Here is a 26,181-nt window from a genome sequence, read left to right as displayed (position 1 = left end):
ACAGTATCCGAGTAGGTCACATTATTTCAATCTCCATTTTTTTTTTCATATTTATTCTCTTCTGGCTTTAATTGTGTTCCACTGTTTTTACATTTATACAAAAAATCAACTTTTATTAAAAAAAAAAAGTTGTAAGAATGGTTCAACAACTCCTGTTATTATTTGCTTGAATTCAGATCACCTAGTGTTGCCTCCATGTGTGGCAAGTCGCATCACAAGAACCATGCAGTGAAAACCATGCTCAGTACAGTGCGTTGTCACAGAATTGATGCGCGTCTCTTGTCCTAGCCATAGGTGATACCCGCAGTGCAATATATGGCATTTACTGTAATACTTGCTGCGGGCTTGGCTGCACAGCTTTCTGGCACTATTACAGATTTGATCCATAGCGAGCATATAACATATGGAGTTTCAAACAGACCAATGTGCCACTTATGCTGATGGCCGCTGATTCTTCTACTATTCAGATTCCTTACAAAAAGTGCTGCGTTCTGTGTAACTAATAGGAGCCAATAATGCAATATTATTCATATATATTTTACTCATAGCAAGGTCATCTCTCACCTTTTAAAGGGAACCTGTCACCATAAAATGTTATTAACCTGCAGATATAGGGTTAATTTGTAGGTTAATAGCGTTACTTACCCGCCCCTTGCCTGCCCTTAGCTGAACACTGTGGGGAGAAAGTTAACTTTATTTTCCACAGCTGTGTTCTGGGTTCAGTCACGGGGCAGTGCTGGCAGTGGTTGTCACCGCACCCCCAACTCTGACTGACGGTCGCTCTACATTGGGGCCAGCTGTCAGTCAGTGTTGGCGGCTCGGTTACAGCCGCCCTCTGTCTTCTCAGAGCTGTGACTGAACCCGCGCTGGGTCTTCAAAGAAGAGACATTGCACTCAAGGCCTTTTACATATACTGCTCTGTACTGATCTGTGGCAGGAACCCTGAAACAGCTGTTTGGAGATGGGTCTCTTTTAGTTTTAAGAAAGAGTCATGTGGCAATCATTGTTAAAAAGTCAGACATTAACTAGAAAGGAACCTACCTCTAATAACTGGCGCTAAATATCCAGCTCTCTTCCTCCTGGAGGAGAATTACACTTCATTACTGGTAGACAGTCATGCTGTATAATTTTGAATATAAATAATAAGGTCCAAATACACATTCCAGGCCTATGAGGGCCAGTGTCGGCACCTGGCACACCCGTACTACAGAGAACACTTTTCTTGTTAGATCCACAAGGTTATCATGTACTACACTTCTCAAGTCAAATGCTTGATAGAAATGAGGCCAAGGATGATTTCAAGGGACCACATACCACTGCAGCTGGCCCTGATGCCTAATTTATGGATAGAATAACCAATAATAGGTTCTAGGTCCATTTCTTCTTAGCATTTTCTGATGTGGTGACCTGAATTCAAACACCTTCTAGTATTATCTAGAGGTCATAGGAGTCCAGAATGTCTATGTAGAATAGCTGTTGATTGTATTTGAGGGTCCTTGGTGTTTTGATGTATTTATTGAGTTAATCTTCAATGTCTAGCCATGTGTAACTTTTACTTTTTTAATCTTGATTTTCTTTGTGTTAAACCTTATTTTTCAAGATTCTATAGTATTCTAGATAACCGTCTATATCCCATTGTATCACATTGTCTATAGGCTTTTACAGTGGTGCTTGACATTAGAAAAAGCTTCTACAGGTCTTGTTTTACTCCTTTTTTTCCTGGTATCTACTGGAATATTGCAGCTCAACATTGCTCCCATGAATGCACGTGAGCTGCATTTCCAGACACAACCTATGGACAGGAGTGGCTCTGTTTTTGGAAAAAATGCGAACCCTTTTGTAATCTCAAGCACCTTCCTTATGATATCAATTTTTAGATCTAGTTTTTACATGATTTATGTATACTTAACGTTTGTTTCATCATTATAAATCATTATATTTTTTATTAGCAAGAAATCATGAATTAGGTAATAGATTTACCATAACATGCTAACAGTTAATAATGAAAATTTGTTAAAATGTGCACTTAGCAACCAAAAGTCTTTATCAATCTTTTCCATATTTTTAAATTTGAAACTTACTTTAAAAAGATTGATATGACCTAGATTCACACCACTTGATTTAACTTTAATTTCAAGTATTCTCCCCATTCAGTATTTTCCCAAGACATTAGTCTTGCAATAGACATTCATTTTGGATGTGAGCCGTTAAAATGTATTTACTATTAATTTACTGCAATTTAGGTAACACTTCTCAACAATCCGCTCAGTGAGTCTTCTCGAAACATTGAGAAATTTTTAAAATTTGTTCACAGAGCTGTATATTTTTGTAGGCTAAGGTTCGAGAGTTGGAGGAGAAATGCCGAACGCAAAGTGAACAGTTCAATCTCCTTTCTCGGGAGCTGGAAAAGTTCCGCCAACAAGCTGGAAAAATTGACTTGTTGAGTGGCAACGCAGTTTGTAATTCTGATGTACCAGGCTCCCCAAATAAAGCTTTCGCACAATTAATGAATGGAATAGCAACTACTATTGGCAAAGGTAAGTCAGAGGAAAAAAATAGGATGAAAATGAGCCTTTATTCGGGGTAAATGTTTAATTTGCATAAAAATTAGTTGAAGTTTTAAATTACAAGCAAAAATTCTCAACGCCCAAATTGTGGTAAAAGTACTGCATATAAGTAGGCTAAGAGCCAGTTACTGTATATACACTGGGACCCATTTAGGCAGTGTCAGAATTACATTTTAGAAATCTGAATGTACAGAAGATCTGGCACCTTACTAATAGATTAGATGATAAATGTATGATTTATCTTTAAAGCTCCATTAATTCCATGATTGTTACATATTTCTTATATACAGAAATAAATTGAACAAATTGTAAGACTAGTAAAGATGGGAAGAGGACCCTGCACGCACATGTCGGCAATTTACAGCATAATAAGAAAGGAGACCTTAGATTGAGGGGGTGGAACAGCTCCAGTAGCAGTGAGATGGCAGCCTGGTTATTGCAGGCTGTTGGCTTTCCTGAAGAGATGAGTTTTCAGGTTGTGTCTGAAAGTCACAAATGTATGAGGCAATCGAACTTGTTGAAGCACAGAATTCCAGAGGATGGAGGATGCTTAAAAATAATCTGTGAGACAATTTTGTGAGGAACGTATGAGTAGTGGAGAGGAGATTTGGGGGGGACTGGAAATTAGGTATAGGAAAGTATAGGGAGATTAGTTTGGTGATGTTTAGAAGATACAGATCATGGACAGCCTTGTTAGCAGGTTAAAACTGGATTTGCTGGGAAATTGGAAGCCACTGAAAGGATTGCCAACAGATAGAGGTGGAGGAGTAGCAAGGAGATCAGGTTTAATCAGGTAGTGGAGTTATGGATAGCCTGGTGTGGTGCAACAATGTTAATTAGAACGCCATAGAGGAGATAATGAAGGCATTCACTAATATTTTAGTGGACCCAGGTTTGAGAAAAGGGTGAATTATGGAAATATTTTTGAATTGGAGGCATCAGCAAGTGGTAATGGCTTGGATGTGTGGGGTGAAAGAGAGGGCAGAGTCTAAGATTACACGCAGGCATCTGACGCAATACAGGGTAAAGCATGATGTCATTTATTATGATTGGTAGACAGATAGATCAGGTAGCGGGGATGAGTGAGACGGAAGAAAGATAGTGAGCTCTGTTTTCTCCACACTGAGAAAGCTTGATGAGACAAAAGATTATATGACTGATAGACAATCTGCAGTTCTGGATAGCAGAAAAGATGACATCTCTGCCAGACAAGTAAATTTGAATGTCATCAGTATATAGATGGTAGCCATAGACATTGAGTTATCTCAGGCAAAAGGTATAGATGGAGATATGTAGGTGTCTCAGGCTTGAGAGGCACCAACAGATTGAAGGCGGGATGAGAAGGTAGTATGGGAATAGGAGACATTAATTGTCAATGCCAAGAGAGAGGATCTGTAGAAGGAAAGAGTGTTCATCTGTGTTGAATGCAGAGCACAGGTCTAAATATATGCCTTTAATCTTGTTTGCCATCATGCTGTATGCTCTTCAATATGGATAATAATAAAGTTAATTTTTTTTTTTATGTAGTTGGACTATTGGGGTTTTTGTCTGTTACAAACCGGTAACACCCATTTGTCTATTTATACATTTACAGGAGGAACACAAAGAAAATACATAATGTAGAGTTCTAAGAAATGAAGCTCCCAAATTATTATTTCATGAAAAATGCAAATATTTGCTAAAACAGACATGTCAGGAGTGCAGACAGACAGCTCCTCTTTAATACTGTATTTTATTTTCTGGTACATCATATCCATGAAATTGTCCTACATTTATAATCAAACATATCTTACATAGTTTAAAGATTCATGCCAGACATCCTAACGCTATTAGCCTTCAGCTGTCTGCATTATGAGGTTCTCAGTACTACTGGTTTCTGAACCTCACTTAGACTTCTTTGACGCATTTAATCTTTGTCACATTGGCTTGTATGTTTTCTCTCCTGCCAACCTTGTATGGTGCTGGCACATTGTAAGATGAAAGTAGTTAATTTGGAATAGGTTCAAACCCTAAAGGTACCGTCACATTAAGAAGATCACATACCCTTCATCTTCTAAGTCCTCCTCATCTTCAGTATTTGCTTGAGACTCAGAAGCACATTTAACTAATTGTCCTGTGACCTTCTTCCCATTATCAGAAGGAGCTTATAACCTTTTTTTTGCCTTTCCATGTACTAATTTAGATTAATTTGCAACTAGTTAATGGAGTTCTTTCAAGATGAATCTTTGTGATTCCTGCCTTCTTGGTTGCCTTGGGTGCTTCTGAAATTGACAGTTTTGACCAGTTGCATGGTCATGTCGCTAGTCCAAAATGTGCTCTTTCCCAACTTGATAGGTGTGGCAGTGACCTAGTACAGGTTGTGAAAATCTTGGCCAGTGTGATACCTTTTAAAGTTTATAACTGCTTTGATACTGCACTCGCCAGCAAATATTAATAATTTGGTTTTACAATTCCCTAATATACTTTAATTAAAGAAATGGATGAATCTGCCTGCCCTTCTCTCTCTACCAATTGATTCTACATTCCTATGGCTTTGTGTTCCTCGCTGATGATAAGCTGTACAGATATGGAAAAGCAATGGATCTCATTGTTGCTAACTGTTCGTTCACCTGAAAACTACGGGAATTAGAAAACCATGAAAGCTTATATCTCTCCATAACATCTTGTATACAGTTAACTGATGATTCTTGAGATTGGTGGCTCCAGTTTCTGATCGTGATATGAGTAGTTGAGAACATGAAATATTGAGAATTTATTTTGTGAAACAATGCTCAATAAGAGGTTTTATATTAATGCCATCCAAGATAATTGCTAGTTGCTTATGATTGTCCAAAAGATTCTAATTGTGGAAATTTGCTTAAAAAGTGATAGTATTATACTGAATAAACTGATTATACAATAATCCATGGAATTCGCAAACTATGTTATAGCTGTGACAGTGACAGATGATATGTAATATGTTATTTGATCTAATCTTACTTTAAAAAATACTGTTCATTATGTGCTGAAATACTATTTTTTATGCAGGTTATGAAAGTCCCGCCGGTCGCAGTTCCCTGATTTCTGAGTTTATCCGCCCACTGCAACTTACAGGGGACAAGCCAGAACAACTGTCTGTTAAACCCACTTTTCTCTCAAGACCCCGGTCTGGCAGCCCAAGGCACAGGTTTGACTCTGACGTGAGTCTGCTCTATTGGTCACAGATATTAATTACGAATGAGCAGTGATTTCTTTTTATCGTCTACATAAGAGACATTACAGAAATGCTTGAATGTATATATTTCAGATGGATAATGAACAGAATACGAATACCTCAAAGCAAAGATACTCTGGGAAAGTCCACCTTTGTATTGCACGCTATAGGTAAGGATCTATTTGCCACTTACAGCATGAAATTATATCAACAACACAATACATATATATATATATACAGTGTTTGTACAATGTATTTTCATGAAGACCTTATGAATTGGTGTGGATGTATAGAACTGGCTCCAGAGCTGAGACTTTATTATGCGCGGCAGGTGCTGGCTGTGTGAAACAGCCAGCGCCTGCTTCTACGAGCAGTGATCTAAGGTACCACTTAAAAGAAACCTGTCATCAGATTCATGCTGCCTGAACCACGCGTAGTAAGAATCAGAAATGTGCTGTACAATTGCAGCAATGGAAATGCTGCGGCGTTTCAGAGTAAACATACTTTTAAAAGTTGGCCAAATATTATGTGCATGAGCTGAGTAGTCCAATGTGTCCCATTGCTCCTGGTGATTGACAGGTCTCTTCCTGTTTATTCCTTTAACCTGTTGGTCAAAAGAATTGAGCCAGCAATCACAGCTGACTAGCCAACTGAGGCACCTAGTGTCCGGGCGGCTTTTCAAAGTATTTTTAGCATAGCGTAGCAATCCATTGACACCCTACAATCAATTTGCGGGAGAAACAATGGACCTTAAAATACGCCCAACTGAGAGTAAACCATTTAAATGCTGATTCCAGAGACTGACAATGGCATATAAAAGGACCCTAGCATCAGATTCATACTGTCTGACAATCGGGAAGCCGGAATTAGACATTGGCTGTGCAATTGCAAGTACGTTTTACCCTGAAATGCTATGTCCTAAATATTTAGACATTGCAGACTGCTCAACATGCTTACTGGCATTGTCATGTTGAAAAACAGCTCTTGAGATACTTTGGAGAAAAGGCCTTACCACTGGTTCCACAACTGATCTTTTCTGTTGGGAAAGTAAAAATAGATGTTACATGCCAAACCTAATGCGTCACATAATGTCTACACAATCCACCAAAAGACATTTGCACAACATTGGGCTTCCGAGCAGATGTCCACTTACAGGTGTGCCATTGACCTCATGCCACTTCTCCCAAAGGCTATCATGCTACAGAGCAAGATGGCAATGGAAGCTGAAATGAAGGGTTATCCTCTTCGTCATTGGTCAGCAATTGCAAAGGGATCTGCCTACAGCGGATCTTGATGATTTACGTGCTTAAGTGCATTAAGCGTGTTAGAAAATTTTATCTCTCGACACTGTGGTTTCAATAATTACACAACTTTTCTTCTTGGTGTTGTAATTTCAATGTTTAGGAATGTAGAATAATAATCAAATCTTACTACATAATAATACTACTACTAATAATAACACAATTACTAATATTATTCATGTGAAGAAAAATGTAATTTTTGGAGATGTATTCTGGAGAATCCCGCCAAGCATGAAGTCTATTCACCTGGGTTGCACTGAGAGCGAATTGTAACATAATGAATTCTGACAGTTTAAAAAAAATCTGAAGAACAATATGACCTATACTACAAGAGTGTTCAGATGTTTCATTACATGAGTCTTTTTGTTTGTATTTCATGAGTTTAATTTTCGTAACTAATCTCATTTTTTTGATAATGTACACGTTAATTTGAACTGTCTTTCATGATTTTATTTATTATGTGGTTTAGGCATTTTTTGTTCATCGCCCAACAAGTGGCATGGCTTTGCTGAAAAGGGATTTGGCTTGCTGGAAGTGGGCATTGCTTGTTGTGCCACACTGTGTTAGGCTACTTTCACACTAGCGTCATTTGGGATACGTCGCAATGCGTCGTTTTGGAGAAAAGACGCATCCTGCAAAGTTGTCTGCAGGATGCGTTTTTTCCCCATAGACTAACATTAGCGGCGCATTGCCACACGTCGCAACCGTCGTGCGACGGTTGCATCGTGTTGTGGCGGACCGTCCGAACAAAAAAACGTTGCTTGCAATGTTTTTTTGAGCGTCGTGTCCGCCATTTCTGACGGCGCATGCGCGGTCGGAACTCCGCCCCCACCTCCCCACAACTCACAATGGGGCAGCGGATGCGTTGGAAAAATGCCTGACGCACTGCGACGGGCCGAGTACGACGCTAGTGTGAAAGTAGCCTTACACAAAAAAATGCCCCAAAATTTGCACACAAATCTCTGCCACATACTAAGCCAGCTAATATGTGATGTAAATTTAGACTAGATAATACAAATATGCGCCAATCTTATCAGAATTAGCCACTATGATTGACTGGCACATTTTAGTACGTGTCTTGTCTCAGTTTATGCTTCTAAAACTCTGACAATATTGATAAGTATGTCCCATTGTGTTTTCTCCTTTTCCTAGAGTTTTCTTGGTAATCCCATCTCTTTCTCTCTTTCATGTTCTTCCAGTTATAACCCCTTTGATGGACCAAATGAAAACCCAGAGGCAGAACTTCCACTGGTTTCAGGAAAATACCTCTATGTTTATGGAGATATGGATGAGGATGGGTTCTATGAAGGTATATCAGTCTTTCAATGTAACTGCATGCTTAAAGAAGCACTCCTGTTTGTTTTTATTCCCCAAAATCTGTATAGTTGTTAGTGTAGTGCAGTGTATATACTCACCGATCGCTATCTTCCCTGGTTCCCAGGAACACTCTGGTCCTCTTCTGTGTCACAGGACAGTGATTCCAACTCTCCGGATCACACTGCGTTCTACAATGGGTGTGCGAGGTGTTTGTATTTGCAGTCTGTAAAAAAGGGACCGCAGATGGACATAAAAAAAGGATGTGTGAAGGGAACCTTATAATGTAAGCCTATGGAGTCTCGCTCTAATGCTCCAAAGGTTTACAATGTAAACGGCGCTTCCGGCTCACACATAAACCCTAGTCGGAGCTGATGAGTCGGATGATCCATCACTTGACTCAGAAGACTGGAGCGCTGCTGGAAATCGGAGAGGATGGCGATCACTGAGTATACTAACAAACACCAAGGTAATAGTTACACAGGTTTAGAGAATAAAAAAAATAAAGTATTGCTTTTTTAAAGAGCAAATATACTTTCACTGTTTTAAAAATAATGTTGTCCAATATGAAAAGTTATGAAGCTTTCCAAGTCTTATTATTAAGGGATATGTCTTAATTTCTGTAAAGAAAATTGCTTCCAAACCTCTGCTTTTCTTAAGAATGTACTCATTTGGAGTACTGATGTTGGCAGTGAAAGGGTCAGCATTGTGATTAGCGAGTGTGCTCGTTACTCGAGTTTTCCGAGCATGCTCGGCTGTTCTCCGAGTATCTTGGGCGTGCTCAGAGATTATGTTTGTGACCCTGCAGCTGCATGGTTTGCGGCTGTTAGACAACCTGAGTACAAGCAGGGATTGCCTGTTTGTTAGGGAATCTCCACATGTATTCAGGCTGTCTAGCAGCCGCAAATCATGCAGCTGCGGGAACACAAATAAAATCTACGAGAATGCCCAAGATACTCGGAGATCACCCGAGCATGTTCGGAAAACTCAAGTAACGAATACACTCGCTCATCACTAGTTAGCACCTGTATCCTCCTCTCAACATTCTGCAAACAGATTTGGGAAATGTGATCTAGATGGATAGCTACTCAATGTCATATGACTGGATTAAACCTTTATAAGGACTCTTTAACATTTTTGCTATTTAATCTAAGAACAGCATAATATAGTGCACGAGAACCTCATTCCAGGGATATGGAACTTATTAGGTTGTATGTTGTAGTTTCAACAGAGGTCTGTGTTACCTGCAGGACATTATCACTACAGGACTACAGCTCAGGTGCAGAGCAGTCGGGCTAATCTATGTAACTCCCCACCATTGAGTACCAGCTTGTTCCCCTCACTTGGGGAGAGTTATACAAAGAGCAGAAAACTTAGCTTTGCTACATCTCCATCGCCCCAAATCTTACTCCAGTCAGGGACTTGACTAAGATTTCGTGTACTAGATCTAGTAATGAATTAGATGGACGGACATTGAGACTTTGATATATCGGACCCTACATGTCCAAGCATGGCCACCCAGTGCCTATGATGTAGATTCCAACCTGTTAAGCACATTCTAGCATTTTGTTACGTTGTATGGAATTTTGAAGTCCTTGGCCAAATTTAAAAATAGGTACAGACAGGTAAATCTGTATTCATGGAAAGCACTATAGAAATAATGCATTTTTTTTACATTTGGGCATCATTGAGAGAATAGAAACCAAAAGAAACAATGTGTATAATACAAAATAAATACACTGTTTTACAAGGCCAAAATATAATCTCCATACGTGGTTTTCATACCACACAACTTTATAGTGTCCATATAGATCAATAAGTAGCCTCTTTAGAGAGGAAAACTACAGGAACCCTGGCCACCTGATCGAGATAGCAATCCTAAAAGTTAATATCGGACCCTTTAAAAGGCAGCATGTCTTCGGTAGGAAGTTGAATCAGGGGAGATTTGCATAGACCACAAGTCTCCATATGCCAACTTATCACTCTCCACAAGGAGAAAGTATAGCCCTTAGATCCCATATAGATCAGTGCAGAGCAGGAGACATAGAGGACAATGTGACTGTGATTTATCAGGTGGAAAGGTATTTCTATTGTCAGGGACACATTATAATTACAGGGGTTAGCTGTGACTTTTATTATTATTTTTCCGTATGAGGCTAAGACCTAACATTCTGTGAGTGATTCCTTGTTTCCAGTGTTGTCACGTCACCAGAGGAGCATCTTCTTTTCCGCTCTGCCCTGTTGACTTGGCATCTCTGCTAGTGTCATGCCAATTGACAGTTGGCTACCCGCTACCTAACTGCAAAAAGCAGGCTGATAATTAGCATGGCATTAGTGGTGACATCCCTTAAGCAGAGCAGACCAGAAGAGAAAGAGCTGCTCTGTTGAGGAAAGGTGAAATGAAGCAGAGGAATCGCCAGCTGAGCCGGAAGAGTTAATCACCATGCAGAACAGGCTTGTTAGCAATACCTGCCCGTTAGTTCTTAGCCCCATACACAAAAATAATAAAAGACCTGGATAGCCCCTTTAAGCATTCTGCCTGACAACTTTAATTCTGCTGTGTTTTTTAATGTGTTCATTTTTTTATTTGGACAGCAAATTAGATAACGGCATAATTATATAGGTGACTTCAGAATGAATATGTAGTGTGATGTATGTAGCTGCCAAAGTCAATTCATCTTTCTAGTTGTAATTTTTTGGTGTATCATTGTAATGGGGAACAATATTAATTCAATTAATTTTGGCTTAAACAACATGTCCCAGCATTTTTCCCCTTATGTCTTCTACTTATGTATCCATTTTAGTGTATATTGAATTACCATACTTACTGGTCATCTTCCCCAGTTTCCAGCACCGGTCCAGTCCTCTTCTGGCCCTTGTTACCACTTTTCAACTTTGCCCTCTTGCACTGTATGGGGCTGCATTGCATTTCCAATGTAAGTCTATGAACCCAAGAATAACGTTTCATAGACTCCACACGTAAACCTCCTTGTCAGCCGTGAAGTCTGGATGAGGACCGGAGCTGTAAAATGAAAGTATTGATACTGCGGAATTGTATTCATAGATTGTATTGTAAACTCTCTGATGAACACAAGCTCATAAAGTTACTAGATGCCATTACCTCTGTGCTACATTAATATATATATATATATATATATATATATATATATATATATATATGTATATATATATATATGCATTATAGCATAACCCTAAAAGAAATATTAGAATGCATTCCTTTATAACTGTATGTATTTGTAACACAGGAGAATTGCTGGATGGCCAGAGGGGACTAGTACCATCAAATTTTGTGGATTTTGTTCAAAATGAAGAATTTCATGTCTCCAGCACATTGGCCAGTGAACAGGAAGAAAATTTTCTCAATCACTCAGCTCCGCTTTTTCAAGGAGAACACAAGCTAGAGATCACCCCACCAATCCATATAGAGTCCAGTGTGCTGAACAATGGCACAGGGACCATGGATGTGAACATTGATGAGATTGGAGAAGACATTGTGCCTTATCCTCGGAAAATAACCCTTATCAAACAACTCGCCAAAAGTGTTATTGTGGGCTGGGAGCCACCACTAGTGCCACTGGGCTGGGGTACAATTCACAGCTATAATGTGTTGGTGGGAAAAGATGTCCGTGCTACTTTGAGCTTTGGAAGCAGAACCAAATGTCTACTTGAAAAACTGGATCTTGCCACAATTACATACCGCATATCAATCCAGACCGTCACAGATCGGGGCAACTCTGATGAGCTCAAGTGCACTTTGCTGGTTGGGAAGGATGTTATTGTAGCTCCTTCACATCTCAAAGTGGACAATATCACTCCAATGTCTGCAGATCTTACCTGGCTACCAAGCAACAGCAATTATAGCCACGTCATATTCTTGAATGATGAGGAATTTGACATTGTTAAGGCTGCCTGTTACAAGTATCACTTTATCAACATAAAACCCAATACAATGTACAAAGTGAAACTTCTCGCAAAGCCCCACCAAATGCCATGGCAGCTTCCTTTGGAACAGAGAGAGAGGAAGGAAGCCTATGCAGAGTTTTCTACTCAACCTTCAGGTCAGTGATTATATACTTATGCAAGGTGACACTTTTTTGTACAGCCCCAATGAGGAATTGTGAAACCTTAAGGTTAAGTTCTTACGATGAGCATTTGGTGCATTTTTGACGTTGCTTATTTTCACTGTGCAAAAAAAATGCAGTTTCTTCAAGGTCCAGCAAAGTGGGTGGGAGTTATAGAAATCTGATGCCCACTGTGCCTTTTTTATTCTTTGTATAACTGAGCTTTGATGCACTTTTCATATTTGCAAACCAAAATTTCTCTTGTAGTAGATGTGCATTGTATTTGTGGATTTTTCCTATAGACTTGAATAAAATGAGTAACATCAGCAGGTAAAATCACGTGTATTTTTAGCATGTTTCCACAGCGGAAGCACACGAAAAACTCCCCTCTGTACCAGACTGTCATTGTAAATTTGTTTACTGTTAACGATATCTATTAACCCTGTATGTAACCCTTTTCTCATGTACAGCACCATGGAATTAATGGTGCTATATAAATAAATAATAATAATGTAATCTGCACTTGACTTCATCAATAATTTTTTTAGCAAAGCTAAGTAACTTGAAGTATTCAAAGCAAAGGAGCTTTATTTAAAAGCTGAACTTACAAAAGGAGACAAAAAAACACAGCATAGAAAACATGCTAAAAACTGGACAGGATGGGCATGTGACTGCTGCAGCCAATGACTGGCCACAATGACTGATCACTAATGTAACGATTGGCTACAGCGCTCTCATTGTGGTGGTCATGTGTGTCCATGATGCCGTGATTATGCCTTAGTGATTGATTGCAGCAGTCGCATAGTTCTCTTAGCCCTTATAAGAATCGTGGAAACCCTCGGGGGCCCAGGGCAACACTAGAACAAAAGCCCCCTGGCGATTTCCATGCCCTATAGAAGCACTGACACTGCAGAGGCTTCTATTCACTACAAAGCATTCATTGAGCACTTTGTAGCTGGCAAAATATTAGACAAACGTGGTAATAAACCGCTTCTCTCTTCTCCCCAGGGTCCATGGGTGAGTCTGACAGTCGGGGACCAGGCTGCTACTGCTAGATTGCAGCTTTAATCCCATGCCATATATTTACAATGACAAGGGATTAAAGTCCAGAACCAACTCCCATAAATTTACAGCACTTGGACATTATCAGGTTAACTGACTTTTCAATTACTACCTCATGTATCTCACTGCTTGACAGGTGCCACTGTCACAAGAAAAGCAATGTTTTTCACTTCAACTGTCAATGGTTTTAATGTAGTGGCTGATCAATGCATACTAAAGATGCTCAAGCTGTTAAGGCTTCACTATTCGCTAAGTAATGACATTGTCCAATTCCTTCCATGTCATCCCTCTACAGGTCTATGCAAATAAATATAAGAAATTAATGAGGTACTCCCAATGTAATGTTGCTTTAGCTGTCCCTGTACCTGCCTAGATGGAGAGAACATTGGGGCTGATGGGGGTTTTGCTAAGTTGATGATCCTACTGGTTGATGTGCTGGATCAAGGAGTTACAAAGCTGGTACTGACCACGTAGGCAAAGACCTAGTGTTTATGTATTTGTAGCAAAGTCTGGTGCAATTTTGCAGTAAACTCTTAGGCCCTGATTCATCAAAGTGATAATAGTCATTTTCAAAAGTCACAATTTTTTGTGTGCTAAAGAATTGGAACATTTGGCATTTGCATATTAGTTTTTCCCAGATCCACCAAAATGGTTGCATTTGGTGTGGGAATGGGTTTGAACAGGAATGTGGCACCACAGCTCGACTAATTCATTATTGGATACCTTACAACAGAAAGGTTTCTCCAGTCTCAGGCCACTGTTCACATGTGCCTGATTCATTAAAAGGCATGCCCCTCTTAACCCCTTCACAAAATCCGCTGTATATGTACGACGCAAGTCGGAAGCAGGTGTATAGATCGGGCTCAAGGAGTGTTACAGCCAGGACCTGTGTTGTTTAGCCAGGACCTGCCGCTAACAATTGTAGGTGGTGGGAAGCACCATCCACAAGTGTTTACCTGATAAATGCTGCTGTCAAACTGAGAGTGGCATAGAGGCACATCAGTCTAAGCTCCCATAGGCGTGCCCTTGACATGATCGATGGGGTGTTATGACAGCTGGGGATCAGTTGAGGACCTTGTCATTGCGGAGCTCACCTGATTTTTGCTATATACAGTAATACTATGGCATTGCTGTATATAGCACAAGTGATCAGACAATCGCAGCTTCAAGTCCCCTAAGGGGAAAAAAAAACAAGTTTTAAAAAACATAAAAGTTCAAATCACCCTCCATTTAAAATAAAGATAATAAAAAATACACATATGTGGTATCGCTGCATTTAGACAAGTCCGATATATCAAGGAATAAATATAACTAACGCATTCAGTAACCACTGTAAGTGAAAAAAAACAAGATCGCAAAATTGCTGCAATAACACAAAAAATGCAAGCAATCAAAACGACGCATCTAGCCCAAAATGGTTTCAATAAAAACTTTCTCGACACTCAAAAAATAAGCCCTTACACAGTTCCATCGACTGAAAAATGAAAACGTTATGGGTCTCAGAAAATGGCGACACAACTTCCCCACAATTTTTTTTTTAAACTTCAGATTTTTTTTTCACCACTAAAATAATGGGAAAAAATGGGATATGTTTGCTATCACCGTAATCGCACTGATGGGGAGAATCATATTGCGAGGTCATTTTTACCACACAATGTACACCATAAAAACGGTTCACAAAAAATAATGTCTTAATGTTTTTTTCACAATTTCTCCCCACTTGGAATTTTTTTATTTCCCATTTTCCAGTACACTATGTGATAAAATCAATGGTGTCTTCAAATGTACACTGTGCGCTGCGGGGATTAGCCAGTTTCAGACCCGGGAACGGAATGTATGTCTGAGTTATACACCACCGTCCAATGAGCGTGGGCCTGCTCCATACACTTGTACTGAGCCAAGGCCACGCCCCATCGTTAGATGTGTCCGACTAGAGGGCATAGCCTTGCTCCATACAAGTGTATGGAGAGCGAGGCTGCACCCACTGGCCGGGGGTATGTATAACTCATGCATACCTTCTGTTCCCCAGTCTGACACCGGCGAATACCCACAGGGCACAGTGCATGCGTCGGGGAGGGGGGATTTATAAGTCTGCAGTCACACACACAGTGACTGCAGACTTATTGGTTTTGACCAGACAACCCATTTAACGTTTGACTCTTGAGACTGCAGTCATATCTGTTTATCCATATATGCATGTTAAAGAACTACGATAGTACCAGTCTGATAGATTTACATAAAAAAAGGGAGAAGCCAGCGCTGCTTATGGTCAGAACGCAATACATAAAGTGCACATCCACATATTAATTTCTAACTGTATTTCAAAAAGAGACATTTAGCAAACAATTGATCAATTCTTTGAGCCACCCCACCACACCAAGGCATTCTCATAATGGGGCAGTCCTACTCTACATTTTTTATATTCGCTATGCCATTACGGCCTCCTAAATGTATTAAAAGCAAGACCACATTAAATGTGAACTGTACCGGAAGCATTTCTGAATCACTTCCATGCCAGAAAGGGCAAGCACAGATAAAGGTTGACCAGGTCTGGACATAGACATTTCAGATACAACCTCCACACTGCCTACCAGCACCACAGATGAAGGGTGAGACAGGCTTGGACACAGGTGCACAATCAAACAGAGCCTAGGGCAGGGCAGGGCTGCTGCATGTGTGTACAGCAGCCTAGGTCAATCACAGTGAACACAGAAAGAATGGCGTACATAACCCAGCACGCACGGCAAGAGTGGTGGTCAACCACAAACCAATATCAAAATAAAAAGAGGGAGAAGCCAGCGATGCTTATGGTCAGTGTGGAGGTCAGATCTGAAATGTCTATGTCCGGACCTGGTCGACCTTTATTTGCGCATACCCTTTCTGGCGCCATGGGAGTGATTCTGAAATGCTACAGGTACCGTTATCATTCAGTTCTTCCCTCTTTTAATAAATTTAGTTGGCCATAATGGCACAGCAAATATAAAAAACGTAAAGTGAGATTAATGTGGTCTTGCTTCCAACACATTTAGGAGGCTGTAATGGCACAGCGAATATAAAAATCTTAGAGTAGGACTGCCCCATTATGAGAATGCCTTGGCGTGGCGGGGTGGCTCAAAGAATTGATCAATTGTTTGCTAAATGTCTCATTTTGATATACAGTTAGAAATTAATATGTGCATGTTCACTTTTGTATTGCGTTCTGACCATAAGCAGCTCTGGCTTCTCCCCTTTTATTCTGACAGATTTACGCCAGCCACAAACTGGTTACTATATAGAAGTGCTGGCCACAGTGAAATCATATTATAATGACAGGTAAGTGGATGATAATATATTACATTTTATTCACATGTTGCATAAAAAATCCTTTTAGAAAATAACATGCGGTGCAGATATTAAATTCACATCATTTCATTTTTTTATCTTATTTACTCTCTGCAATGCACATGGTGAGTCCACTGCAGCTCCAGGACCAAATACACATGCCGCTGTGGATTCTTTGTGGATTTTTTCCCCTGAATTCTGTCCCCTGTGTATGAACTCTTTGTCTACTTTTTAGAGTCCCTTATAAAGATATGACATTTTCTTTGAATTCCTTAGAAGCTCATATTTATGTATTGGATGTGATTATTCCGTTCTTGCCGGCAAATCTGTTAAATGTTAATATTTGTTAATTTTGGTAAATGTTTAGACTAGGTTTTTTCTGCGCACTGAATTATATAGCAAGATTTGCTGGTGACACTTCCAAGTTATGTTTTGATAATTGGCAGATTTTCTAGTTGCTGTAATTGATTCTTTTTTGGCCTTTTTTTTTATTTTGTGTTAAATCTTCTTTTTGGAGCATCTCACTCTGCTTCGTTAATTGAGGTATTATCCCAACCAGAGACAATTACAAATGTGCGACGGAGCCAAATATGGTACCAGGCGCGAGATCATGCACTACAGGGTAGCTTCGCTTAGAAAATACCGTCATCTGTTCACCGAAAGTTTAAAATCAAATTTAAGAAACGTGTAATTATAGTAATGTATAACACAAAGCGCTCTCCATCATCAGTATACACTAGCACATAATGAATGTATGTAAATAAAATCGGTCCGTTGTTGTTCCTGAAAAGCAGGACGAATGTAATGCGAGAATTATGCGTTTTTCCTCACCTAGCATCCGTATGACATGCTTACGTAATCCGTATACAATGCGTTTTTAACATCAGCTTTTACATACTGTAATTCTCTGTCTCATTTTAAAACTAGTTTTCTAACTAATAAAATAATCTTAAATACAGATATAGATAGAAATATGTCGGTGAGATATATAATCAGTGCTTTGCGTGTGTAGTTTACGGTACATAGAACTATATAATCTCTGCACTCGTACCATGGTGAAGTTTTTATTTGAACTATATTGAAGTAGTGGAGCGATAGGCAAATAAAATGTTTCGACCAACCCGTGGCCTTGATCACAATATCGCTGCAACGGACAAAGAAAATACAAAATGAACATATACAAAACCTAATATACATATATACAGTTGCCGAAGCATATATACAAATTCGAAAGCATGTCAGGACTATTGCCAAAGAAAAATCATATCTAGAGATATATATATTTTTTTTAAATACAAGTACATGCTGGTATGGTATAATACAAGGACATACCATACTATAGAGAAACTGGGTTATAGAGGCAAAGCATACGTCTTATACACTAGAGAAGGTAGACATACACTTAATGGAGGTTGTTTCTAGAATGAGTATGCAGTGTTGCCACCAACGTTGGCTCCAACCGCGAGGATCACTGCTACCATCGGATGTGAGACAACTTCACTCATCAGATAAGTCACCTTCTCATTACTTATGGTTTCACTTTACCCTGATCCCGTTTTCTCCTTTACAGCTTTATCCCTTCACATCCTCCCTCTGGCCATTGAAGCAACACAGCGATATGAGGGTCTGGGCCTGGCTGACTTTATAAATTGGCAGGAAGTGCACAGCCATAGTCCCATTATCTAATAGCCTTCCAGATACATTACCCATTGTATCCTTGATTTTCCCCACAGCTATAGCCTTGTATATACTTCAGTCCCATACAGCGATGGCATGCCTTCCGCTGTGTACCTGGCTCTAGCCATATTAACACTATGCTGGCAAGTATAACATAGCTACTTATCCACTTGTTGGTGACACATAAGGACCTGTGAATTCAGACGAGCAACTAATGCTTGTGGGACCCCACTACACCACCACATTTTTATTCTGATCCTGTTATGCCATAATAACGTTCCTTTATTATACACAAATCCACCCTGGTGATTGGGGGCGAGTTTACAGTGCTAAGATCTCCCATATGTTGCATAACTGTTGCACGTCATTGTTCCTTTTCTCCTAATATTTGCTTTTCTGCCACAGGAGTACAACTCCTTGTGGTCACGCTACCCATTGTGTACACCTCCCCAAGTACTATTCCATATACTTGTTCGGCTAAGTTGCTTTTTCACCAGCATATACCTTCTACTTAATGTCATTGCTTACTACTCCTTGCCACCCTCAACAGGACCATACACCTCTAATCATAGCTGATTTCCTCAGCAACACTGCATACTCATTCTAGAAAGAACCTCCATTAAGGGTATGTCTACCTTCTCTAGTGTATAAGACGTATGCTTTTCCTCTATAACCCAGTTTCTCTATAGTATGTCCTTGTATTAAACCATACCAGCATGTACTTGTATTTAAAATATATATATGTATATATATATATATATATATATATATATATATATATATATATACAGTATCTCTAGATATGATTTTTCTTTGGCAATTGTCCTGACATGCTTTCGAATTTGTATATATGCTTCGGCAACTCTATATATGTATATTTGGTTTCGTATATGTTCATTTTGTATTTTCTTTGTCTGTTGCAGCGATATTGTGATCAAGGCCACGGATTGGCCGAAACATTTTATTTGCCTATCGCTCCGCTACTTCAATATTGTTTAAATAAAAACTTCACCTAAAATAAGCATTTTCCATGGTACGAGTGCAGTGATTATATAGTTCTATGATTGATGGGACCATTGGCTCCGTTCACCAGCACCGTCACATTCACACCAGTTGAGTGCTAGCCTTCTGTGTTTTCTACGTAGTTTATGGTACAAGCATGAGTTAATTAATAAATAAAAGAAAAAAATGATTTGGGGTCCACCTCTTTTTTCTTAACCAGTTGAGGGAAAGCAGACAGCTGGGGGCTGGTGTTATTATTCTGGGATGGGGCCACTATCCATGGATCTTCCAAGCTTATTAATAACTGCTGCCAGCTGTCTGTATAGCCTTTACTAGTTATTAAAAAGGGGGTACCCCCCAAAAAATGACATTGAATCTCCCCTAATTTTAATAACCAGCAAAGGCTAAACTCTGGTCACCTTATGGACATCATCAGTCATCACTGCAGGCACGTCCTCACGCTACTGTCAGTGAGTTCTAGTTTCCTATGAGATCGGTGCATAAAAATCGGATGGCACACGCATGGTCCGTGTGCCTTGCAACTTTTTTCTTGCACCCATTGACTTGCATTGGAGAGTCTCGTCCGATGTAAGCGGCCATTCACAGCATACTGCGATTTTTTTCTCAGTCCGATCCGAGATGAGAAAAAAATTGCAGTTGAGCACATAATCATTCCATAATATTAGTCAGAGAGCAATCCGATTTATTATTATTATTATTATTTATTATTATAGAGCCATTTATTCCATGGCGCTTTACATGTGAGGAGGGGTATACATAATAAACAAGTACAATAATCTTGAACAATACAAGTCACAACTGGTACAGGAGGAGAGAGGACCCTGCCCGCGAAGGCTCACAATCTACAAGATAAATCAGTTTGCACTCATCCATTTTAAACGCAGATAAGTATAAGCCCTAATGGTGTTGCTTGTCAAAGCACCAGGCAAAGCAACATCCATACTAGTGTTTTGGTATCTGCAGTATCAGCTCTAGCAGCAGCAACACTGTTTGGATCCATGACAGCTGAAACACCTTTGATGCCATAGAAAGTGTCAAAGAGAGAAAGAAAAGCTCAGGAAATGGAGTCAAGTGCCTATATAGGCATAGCTGCAGGTTTTGTGTGGACCCAGAGACAGCAGAGAAGAAACTGGGGATGAGGCAACATGTATGTCAGACTTTGAAGTCTGTGCATGTCAATCTCCGCAAGGAGAAATTATACTTCTTGGATATCAGTCGGACGCCTCTCACACAGCCAAACCAGATCTCCGCTTTGCACTGAAATGGGGCAGTACCCCAAAAAACAGTGTCTGCAAATTGAGATTCTGGTTTGGCTATTATCCTAAGTCATGTGTCAAGGCTCGTTGAAGGGTCAACATTGACTCGTAGGATTGTTACCTTCCAATAGGTGGCACTAAAGTTCTAGTTCTCTTCCTCTCTGAAGAGACAATTTGCATAATTAGACTTTGAAGTGTTACTGAAAACTGAGCTTGCCAGACTGGAGCATGGGTACTGTACAGAGGGGAGGAAAGATATCTGAAAACATGGATGGTTCAGTTCAGATCAGCTATATCATGTAATTGAGATGTTGCTCTCACAAGTGATGTGCCATCACATGTAACCATTAAGCCTGTGCCTCTGTTCAGTACAGCAGATGTAACAGTTAAGTTTTGTACCTGCTACCAAACATATTCATATTTCATCAAGTTCCACAGTATAATCAAGTTTATTTATATTAAAGAAATGTAAAGGAGAATACACCATTCACCCCCACCAATCTGATATTGATGATCTATCCTACGGATAGACCATCGGTATAAAGTTTCGGACATCTCCTTTAATTCCCAGCACCATGTATGAGAAGTTATATAAAATAAAATGAATAATATATAATTAGAGAAGTGTTACAAAATTGTCATCTTGATACAAAAAAATGACATCTTACTTTTAATCACAGGTCCTCCTATTGCACCTGAAGATGTTACTGTGCATCCTGGACCTAACCCCGTTACACTGCTGGTTACATGGAGACCCCCAGTGCTTTCTCCAACAGGAACCTCCAATGGAGCAAATGTGACTGGTTTTGCAGTGTATTCTAAAGGACAAAAGGTAAAAACTTGCTAAGATAGTGGTTTTTCTACAGTGTTTCTCCAATATGAGCTATGAAATGTTTTTTTTAAATACATTCCTTTAATAATCCAACTCTCGGCACAGAGGTGAATACAATTATATCCAGTTCAGCCAATCGTGTGAGCTAAACAAGAGGGTCTTCAGAATAAGCTACATTTTGTATACATAATACATTATATAGCAAATGTCTTGAAACTCATAGGTTTAAAACCTCAGTTTATTTGCTATATCGTTGTAGTACACTTCCTTCTCCACAGCCTAATTGATAGAGCCACCCCCCAAGACCAACACCATGTCTTTATTGCACTTTATATCTACCAAGCCTTTGTGGCTTAGTAATTGTTGAATAGCCATAAAATTGATTATAAAACTGTGTCTGTGATATGCAAATTAGTGGGTGACTACTCCGGAATGGGGAGTGTTGATTTCCCAGGACTAATCTTCCTCCTAATCATGTTGTCATGTCCCTGAAGGCATGAGTGACATGAAAGTGACATCACAGCCAGCTCTTCACAAATTCTGCACATGAACAAGGAGTTCTGCCACCCCCGATAAAGCACCATGAAGGCGGGTGTACGCTCCCCAGCTTCATCGGCAAACTGCAAATACCCAAGGAGGCAGCAGTGACATAGGCCTCAGCCAACTGCGGAGGAGCTCCATGATCACTTGCAAAAGAATGGCAGGCACGGTACTGAATAAGGTGTGCGCCTCTGACTGGGGAGCACACAGAGAGAGCAGCATTAAAATTATGTCAGTGCCAGTTCCCCCCTAGCATCACTCCCTGCTTAGTGATGCACTAATTAGGATACCCCCAGCCGGCCAGTGGTCACTAGAGGGGAGGGGTCCTACGGCCACTCCTACAGGGGTTAAATCCAGGTGTCCGGCCGGGAACTTCCTCTTTTCCTCCTGGCGGACACCTGGAAGCTTTTGTCCCACCCTCCCTCCCTTTTAAGGGCTAATGGCGATACTAACCTGCGGGATAATGTATAAAGTAAACGTATGTTGATATAACTAACCATAGTAATCTTTATAAAGTCACAGCGGAAGAAGCGGAGGAGGGCAAAGGTCGTAATCGCTCGCTGGGCCAATTCCCCTGTCGATCACGGACAGGAGCTCCGTTACGATATGTAATTGCCTTTCTCTGCTTATTTAATTAATAAACTGTGACTGACCTGTTCAACCCACCTAGGACTGTGTGTGTTTCATTACGGGAGTGATGGGAGGGGGGAAGGCATCGGTTACGACACCCAGGTCTCCACAGTCCTGGTAATACATAAACTACTAACAGTTCTGTCTCATTGCTGCCTCCTTTATTCCCTAAAAGTGACATTACTCTTGAAAATCATGTCACTCATGTCCACAGGGGTGTGACTACATGATAAAAGGGAAGATTAGCCCATGAAATTCAATGCCCACCCAACTAGTCACCCACTAATTAGTTTAGTCTGATTTGCAGTTTTAAAACTGATTTTCTGGTTATTCACTACTCACTATCACTAAGCCATGAAAAGGAGTTTGATAGAAAGTAGATTTGGCCTCTGCATGCCACTATTTTTTATTTAAAATGAAACAGCTGAGATGCCATTGAAGTGTAGACTTTCAGGTTTAATTAAAGGGGTTGAACAAAAATATCTTGTGAAACGTTTAGGAATTGCAACAATTTTTTATTAAAACCTTCTCAATTCAGGGGCTCAAAATTAATTGGACAAATTAACTTTACCATAAATAAAATCTTAATTTTTAATACTTTGCAGATAATCCTTTTCAGGCATTGTCTGCCTGAAGTCTGGAAGCCATGGATATCACCAGGCCACAGTCTGACTTCACTTGTTGCTTGTTTGAGAATCTTTATGCATTAAGTTTTGTCTTCAGTATGTGAAATACATGGTCAATCTGTTTCAGATCTGGTGATTGACTTGGCTATTGCAGAAAATTCAACTTATTTGCCTTAAACTCCTGGGTTGTTTTCATAGTAGGTTTTGGTTCATTGTTCATCTGTACTGTGAAGCATCATCCAATCAACTGTGCTGCATTTTTGTTGAATCCGATCAGAAATTATAGTCTTGTACACTTCCAAATTCATCTGGCTGGTTCGGTTTTCACTGACATCTTAAATAAACACTAGTGACCCAGTACCATTTGAAGAAATGCATTCCCATGTCATTACACTGCCTCCGCCATGTTCTACAGAGGATGTGGTTTGCTTTGGATCATGAGCCCTTCCAAGTATTCTCCATATGTTCTTCTTCTCATCATTCTGATATCGGTTGATGTCTTCAAGAACTGGGCTGGCTTATTTAGGTGTTTTATGGCAAAGTCTGATCTGGTCTTTCTATTTTTAAGGCTGATTAATGGTTTGCACTTTTGAGGAACACTGTTATGACCTGGTGGTTAAGAGGCCACACTGAAATGACCTGGTGGCTAAAACGCAACATGGAACGAGCTCTGAGAACGTGGTATCTCTACTGACCGCAGTCCCTAATCCTAACAACACAACTAGAAATAGCCGTGGGATGTTCCTGACACTCCCTAGACACCTCGTCACAGCCTAAGATATAACTACCCCTAAAGAAGGAAATAGAAAGCTATCTTGCCTCAGAGAAACCCCCAAAAGGAAAGACAGCCCCCCACAAATATTGACTGTGAAAGGAGAGGGAAATGACGAACACAGAAATGAAATTAGAATTCAGCAAAGGGGAGGCCAATACTAAACTAGATAGACAGAGAGCAAAGGATACTGTGCGGTCAGTATTAAAAACTTCAAAATCCACGCAGAGTTTACAAAAATGAACTCCACACCGACTCACGGTGTGGAGGGGCAAATCTGCTTTCCCAGAGCTTCCAGCTAGCCGAAATAAGACATAGTGACAAGCTGGACAAAAGAGACAAAATGCAAAGCAATAGAGTCCAAACAAATGGACAAACAAACTAGCAAAACTTATCTTTTGCAGACAAGGACTGGCCATATGAGAAATCCAATGGAAGAAACAAATCCAACCAAGAACATTGACAGCAGGCATGGACTAAATCCCAGAGCAGGTTTAAATAACAAACCCAGGCAAGGCGATTAGTGAAGGCAGCTGCTACAGCTACCTAACGGAGCAGCAGTTCCACTCGAAACCACCAGAGGGAGCCCAAGGGCAGAACTCGCAAACATACCATTAGCAACCACAGGAGGGAGCTCCAGAACGGAACTCACAACAGTACCCCCCCCTTGAGGAGGGGTCATCGAACCCTCACCAGAGCTCCCAGGCCGATCAGGACGAGCCAAATGGAAAGCATGAACCAAATCGGGAGCATGAACATCGGAGGCAACAACCCAAGAATTATCCTCCTGGCCATAACCCTTCCACTTGACCAGATACTGAAGCTTCCGCCTCGAAAAACAAGAATCCAAAATCTTCTCTACCACATATTCCAATTCCCCCTAAACCAACACCGGAGCAGGAGGATCAACGGAGGGAACCATAGGTACCACATATCTCCGCAACAAGGATCTATGGAACACATTATGAATGGAAAAGGAAGCTGGAAGGGCCAAACGAAAAGACACTGGATTGATAATTTCAGAAATCTTATAAGGCCCAATAAAGCGAGGCTTGAACTTAGGGGAAGAAACCTTTATAGGAACATGACGAGAAGACAACCAGACCAAATCCCCAATACGAAGCCGGGGACCAACACACCGACGACGGTTAGCAAAACGCTCAGCCTTCTCCTGAGACAATGTCAAATTGTCCACCACATGAGTCCAAATTTGCTGCAACCTGTCCACCACGGAATCCACACCAGGACAGTCAGAAGGCTCAAGCTGCCCTGAAGAAAAACGAGGATGAAAACCAAAGTTACAAAAAAAAGGCGAAACCAAGGTAGCCGAACTAGCCCGATTATTAAGGGCAAACTCGGCCAACGGCAAAAAGGTCACCCAATCATCCTGATCAGCAGACACGAAGCATCTCAAATAGGTTTCCAAGGTCTGATTGGTTCGCTCCGTTTGGCCATTTGTCTGAGGATGGAATGCAGAAGAAAAAGACAAATCAATGCCCATTCTAGCACAAAAGGACCGCCAAAAACTAGAAACGAACTGGGAACCTCTGTCAGACACAATATTCTCCAGAATACCATGCAAACGAACCACATGCTGAAAAAATAATGGAACCAAATCAGAAGAGGAAGGCAACTTAATCAACGGCACCAAATGGACCATCTTAGAAAACCGGTCACAAACCACCCAGATGACAGACATCTTCTGAGAAACAGGAAGATCAGAAATAAAATCCATGGAAATATGCGTCCAGGGCCTCTCAGGAATAGGCAAAGGCAAAAGCAACCCGCTGGCACGTGAACAGCAAGGCTTAGCCCGAGCACAGGTCCCACAGGACTGCACAAACGAACGCACATCCCGCGACAAGGAAGGCCACCAGAAGGACCTAGCCACCAAATCTCTGGTACCGAAAATCCCAGGGTGACCAGCCAACACCGAACAATGAACCTCAGAAATTACCCTACTAGTCCATCTATCAGGAACAAAC

At 40.4% G+C, this 26,181-nt stretch overlaps 1 protein-coding gene across 3 annotated transcripts in view; it reads left to right on the top strand.

Annotated features, from left to right (window-relative positions):
- Positions 1-26,181, top strand: part of RIMBP2 (RIMS binding protein 2) — a 524,709-nt gene that overhangs the window by 318,600 nt on the left and 179,928 nt on the right. For all 3 annotated transcript variants that reach the window (XM_069756050.1, XM_069756049.1, XM_069756051.1), the window contains exons 8-13: positions 2,333-2,537; positions 5,595-5,746; positions 5,854-5,930; positions 8,261-8,370; positions 11,642-12,454; positions 21,477-21,628. In XM_069756050.1, coding sequence (XP_069612151.1) covers positions 2,333-2,537; positions 5,595-5,746; positions 5,854-5,930; positions 8,261-8,370; positions 11,642-12,454; positions 21,477-21,628 — 1,509 coding nt within the window. The remainder of the gene's footprint in view (positions 1-2,332; positions 2,538-5,594; positions 5,747-5,853; positions 5,931-8,260; positions 8,371-11,641; positions 12,455-21,476; positions 21,629-26,181) is intronic.

The sequence above is a fragment of the Ranitomeya imitator genome, chromosome 1 (assembly GCF_032444005.1).
Source record: "Ranitomeya imitator isolate aRanImi1 chromosome 1, aRanImi1.pri, whole genome shotgun sequence".
Classification (NCBI taxonomy): Eukaryota; Metazoa; Chordata; class Amphibia; order Anura; family Dendrobatidae; genus Ranitomeya; species Ranitomeya imitator.
The sequence above is the reverse complement of the archived record's forward strand: the minus strand, read 5'-3'. Positions and strand labels throughout refer to the sequence as shown.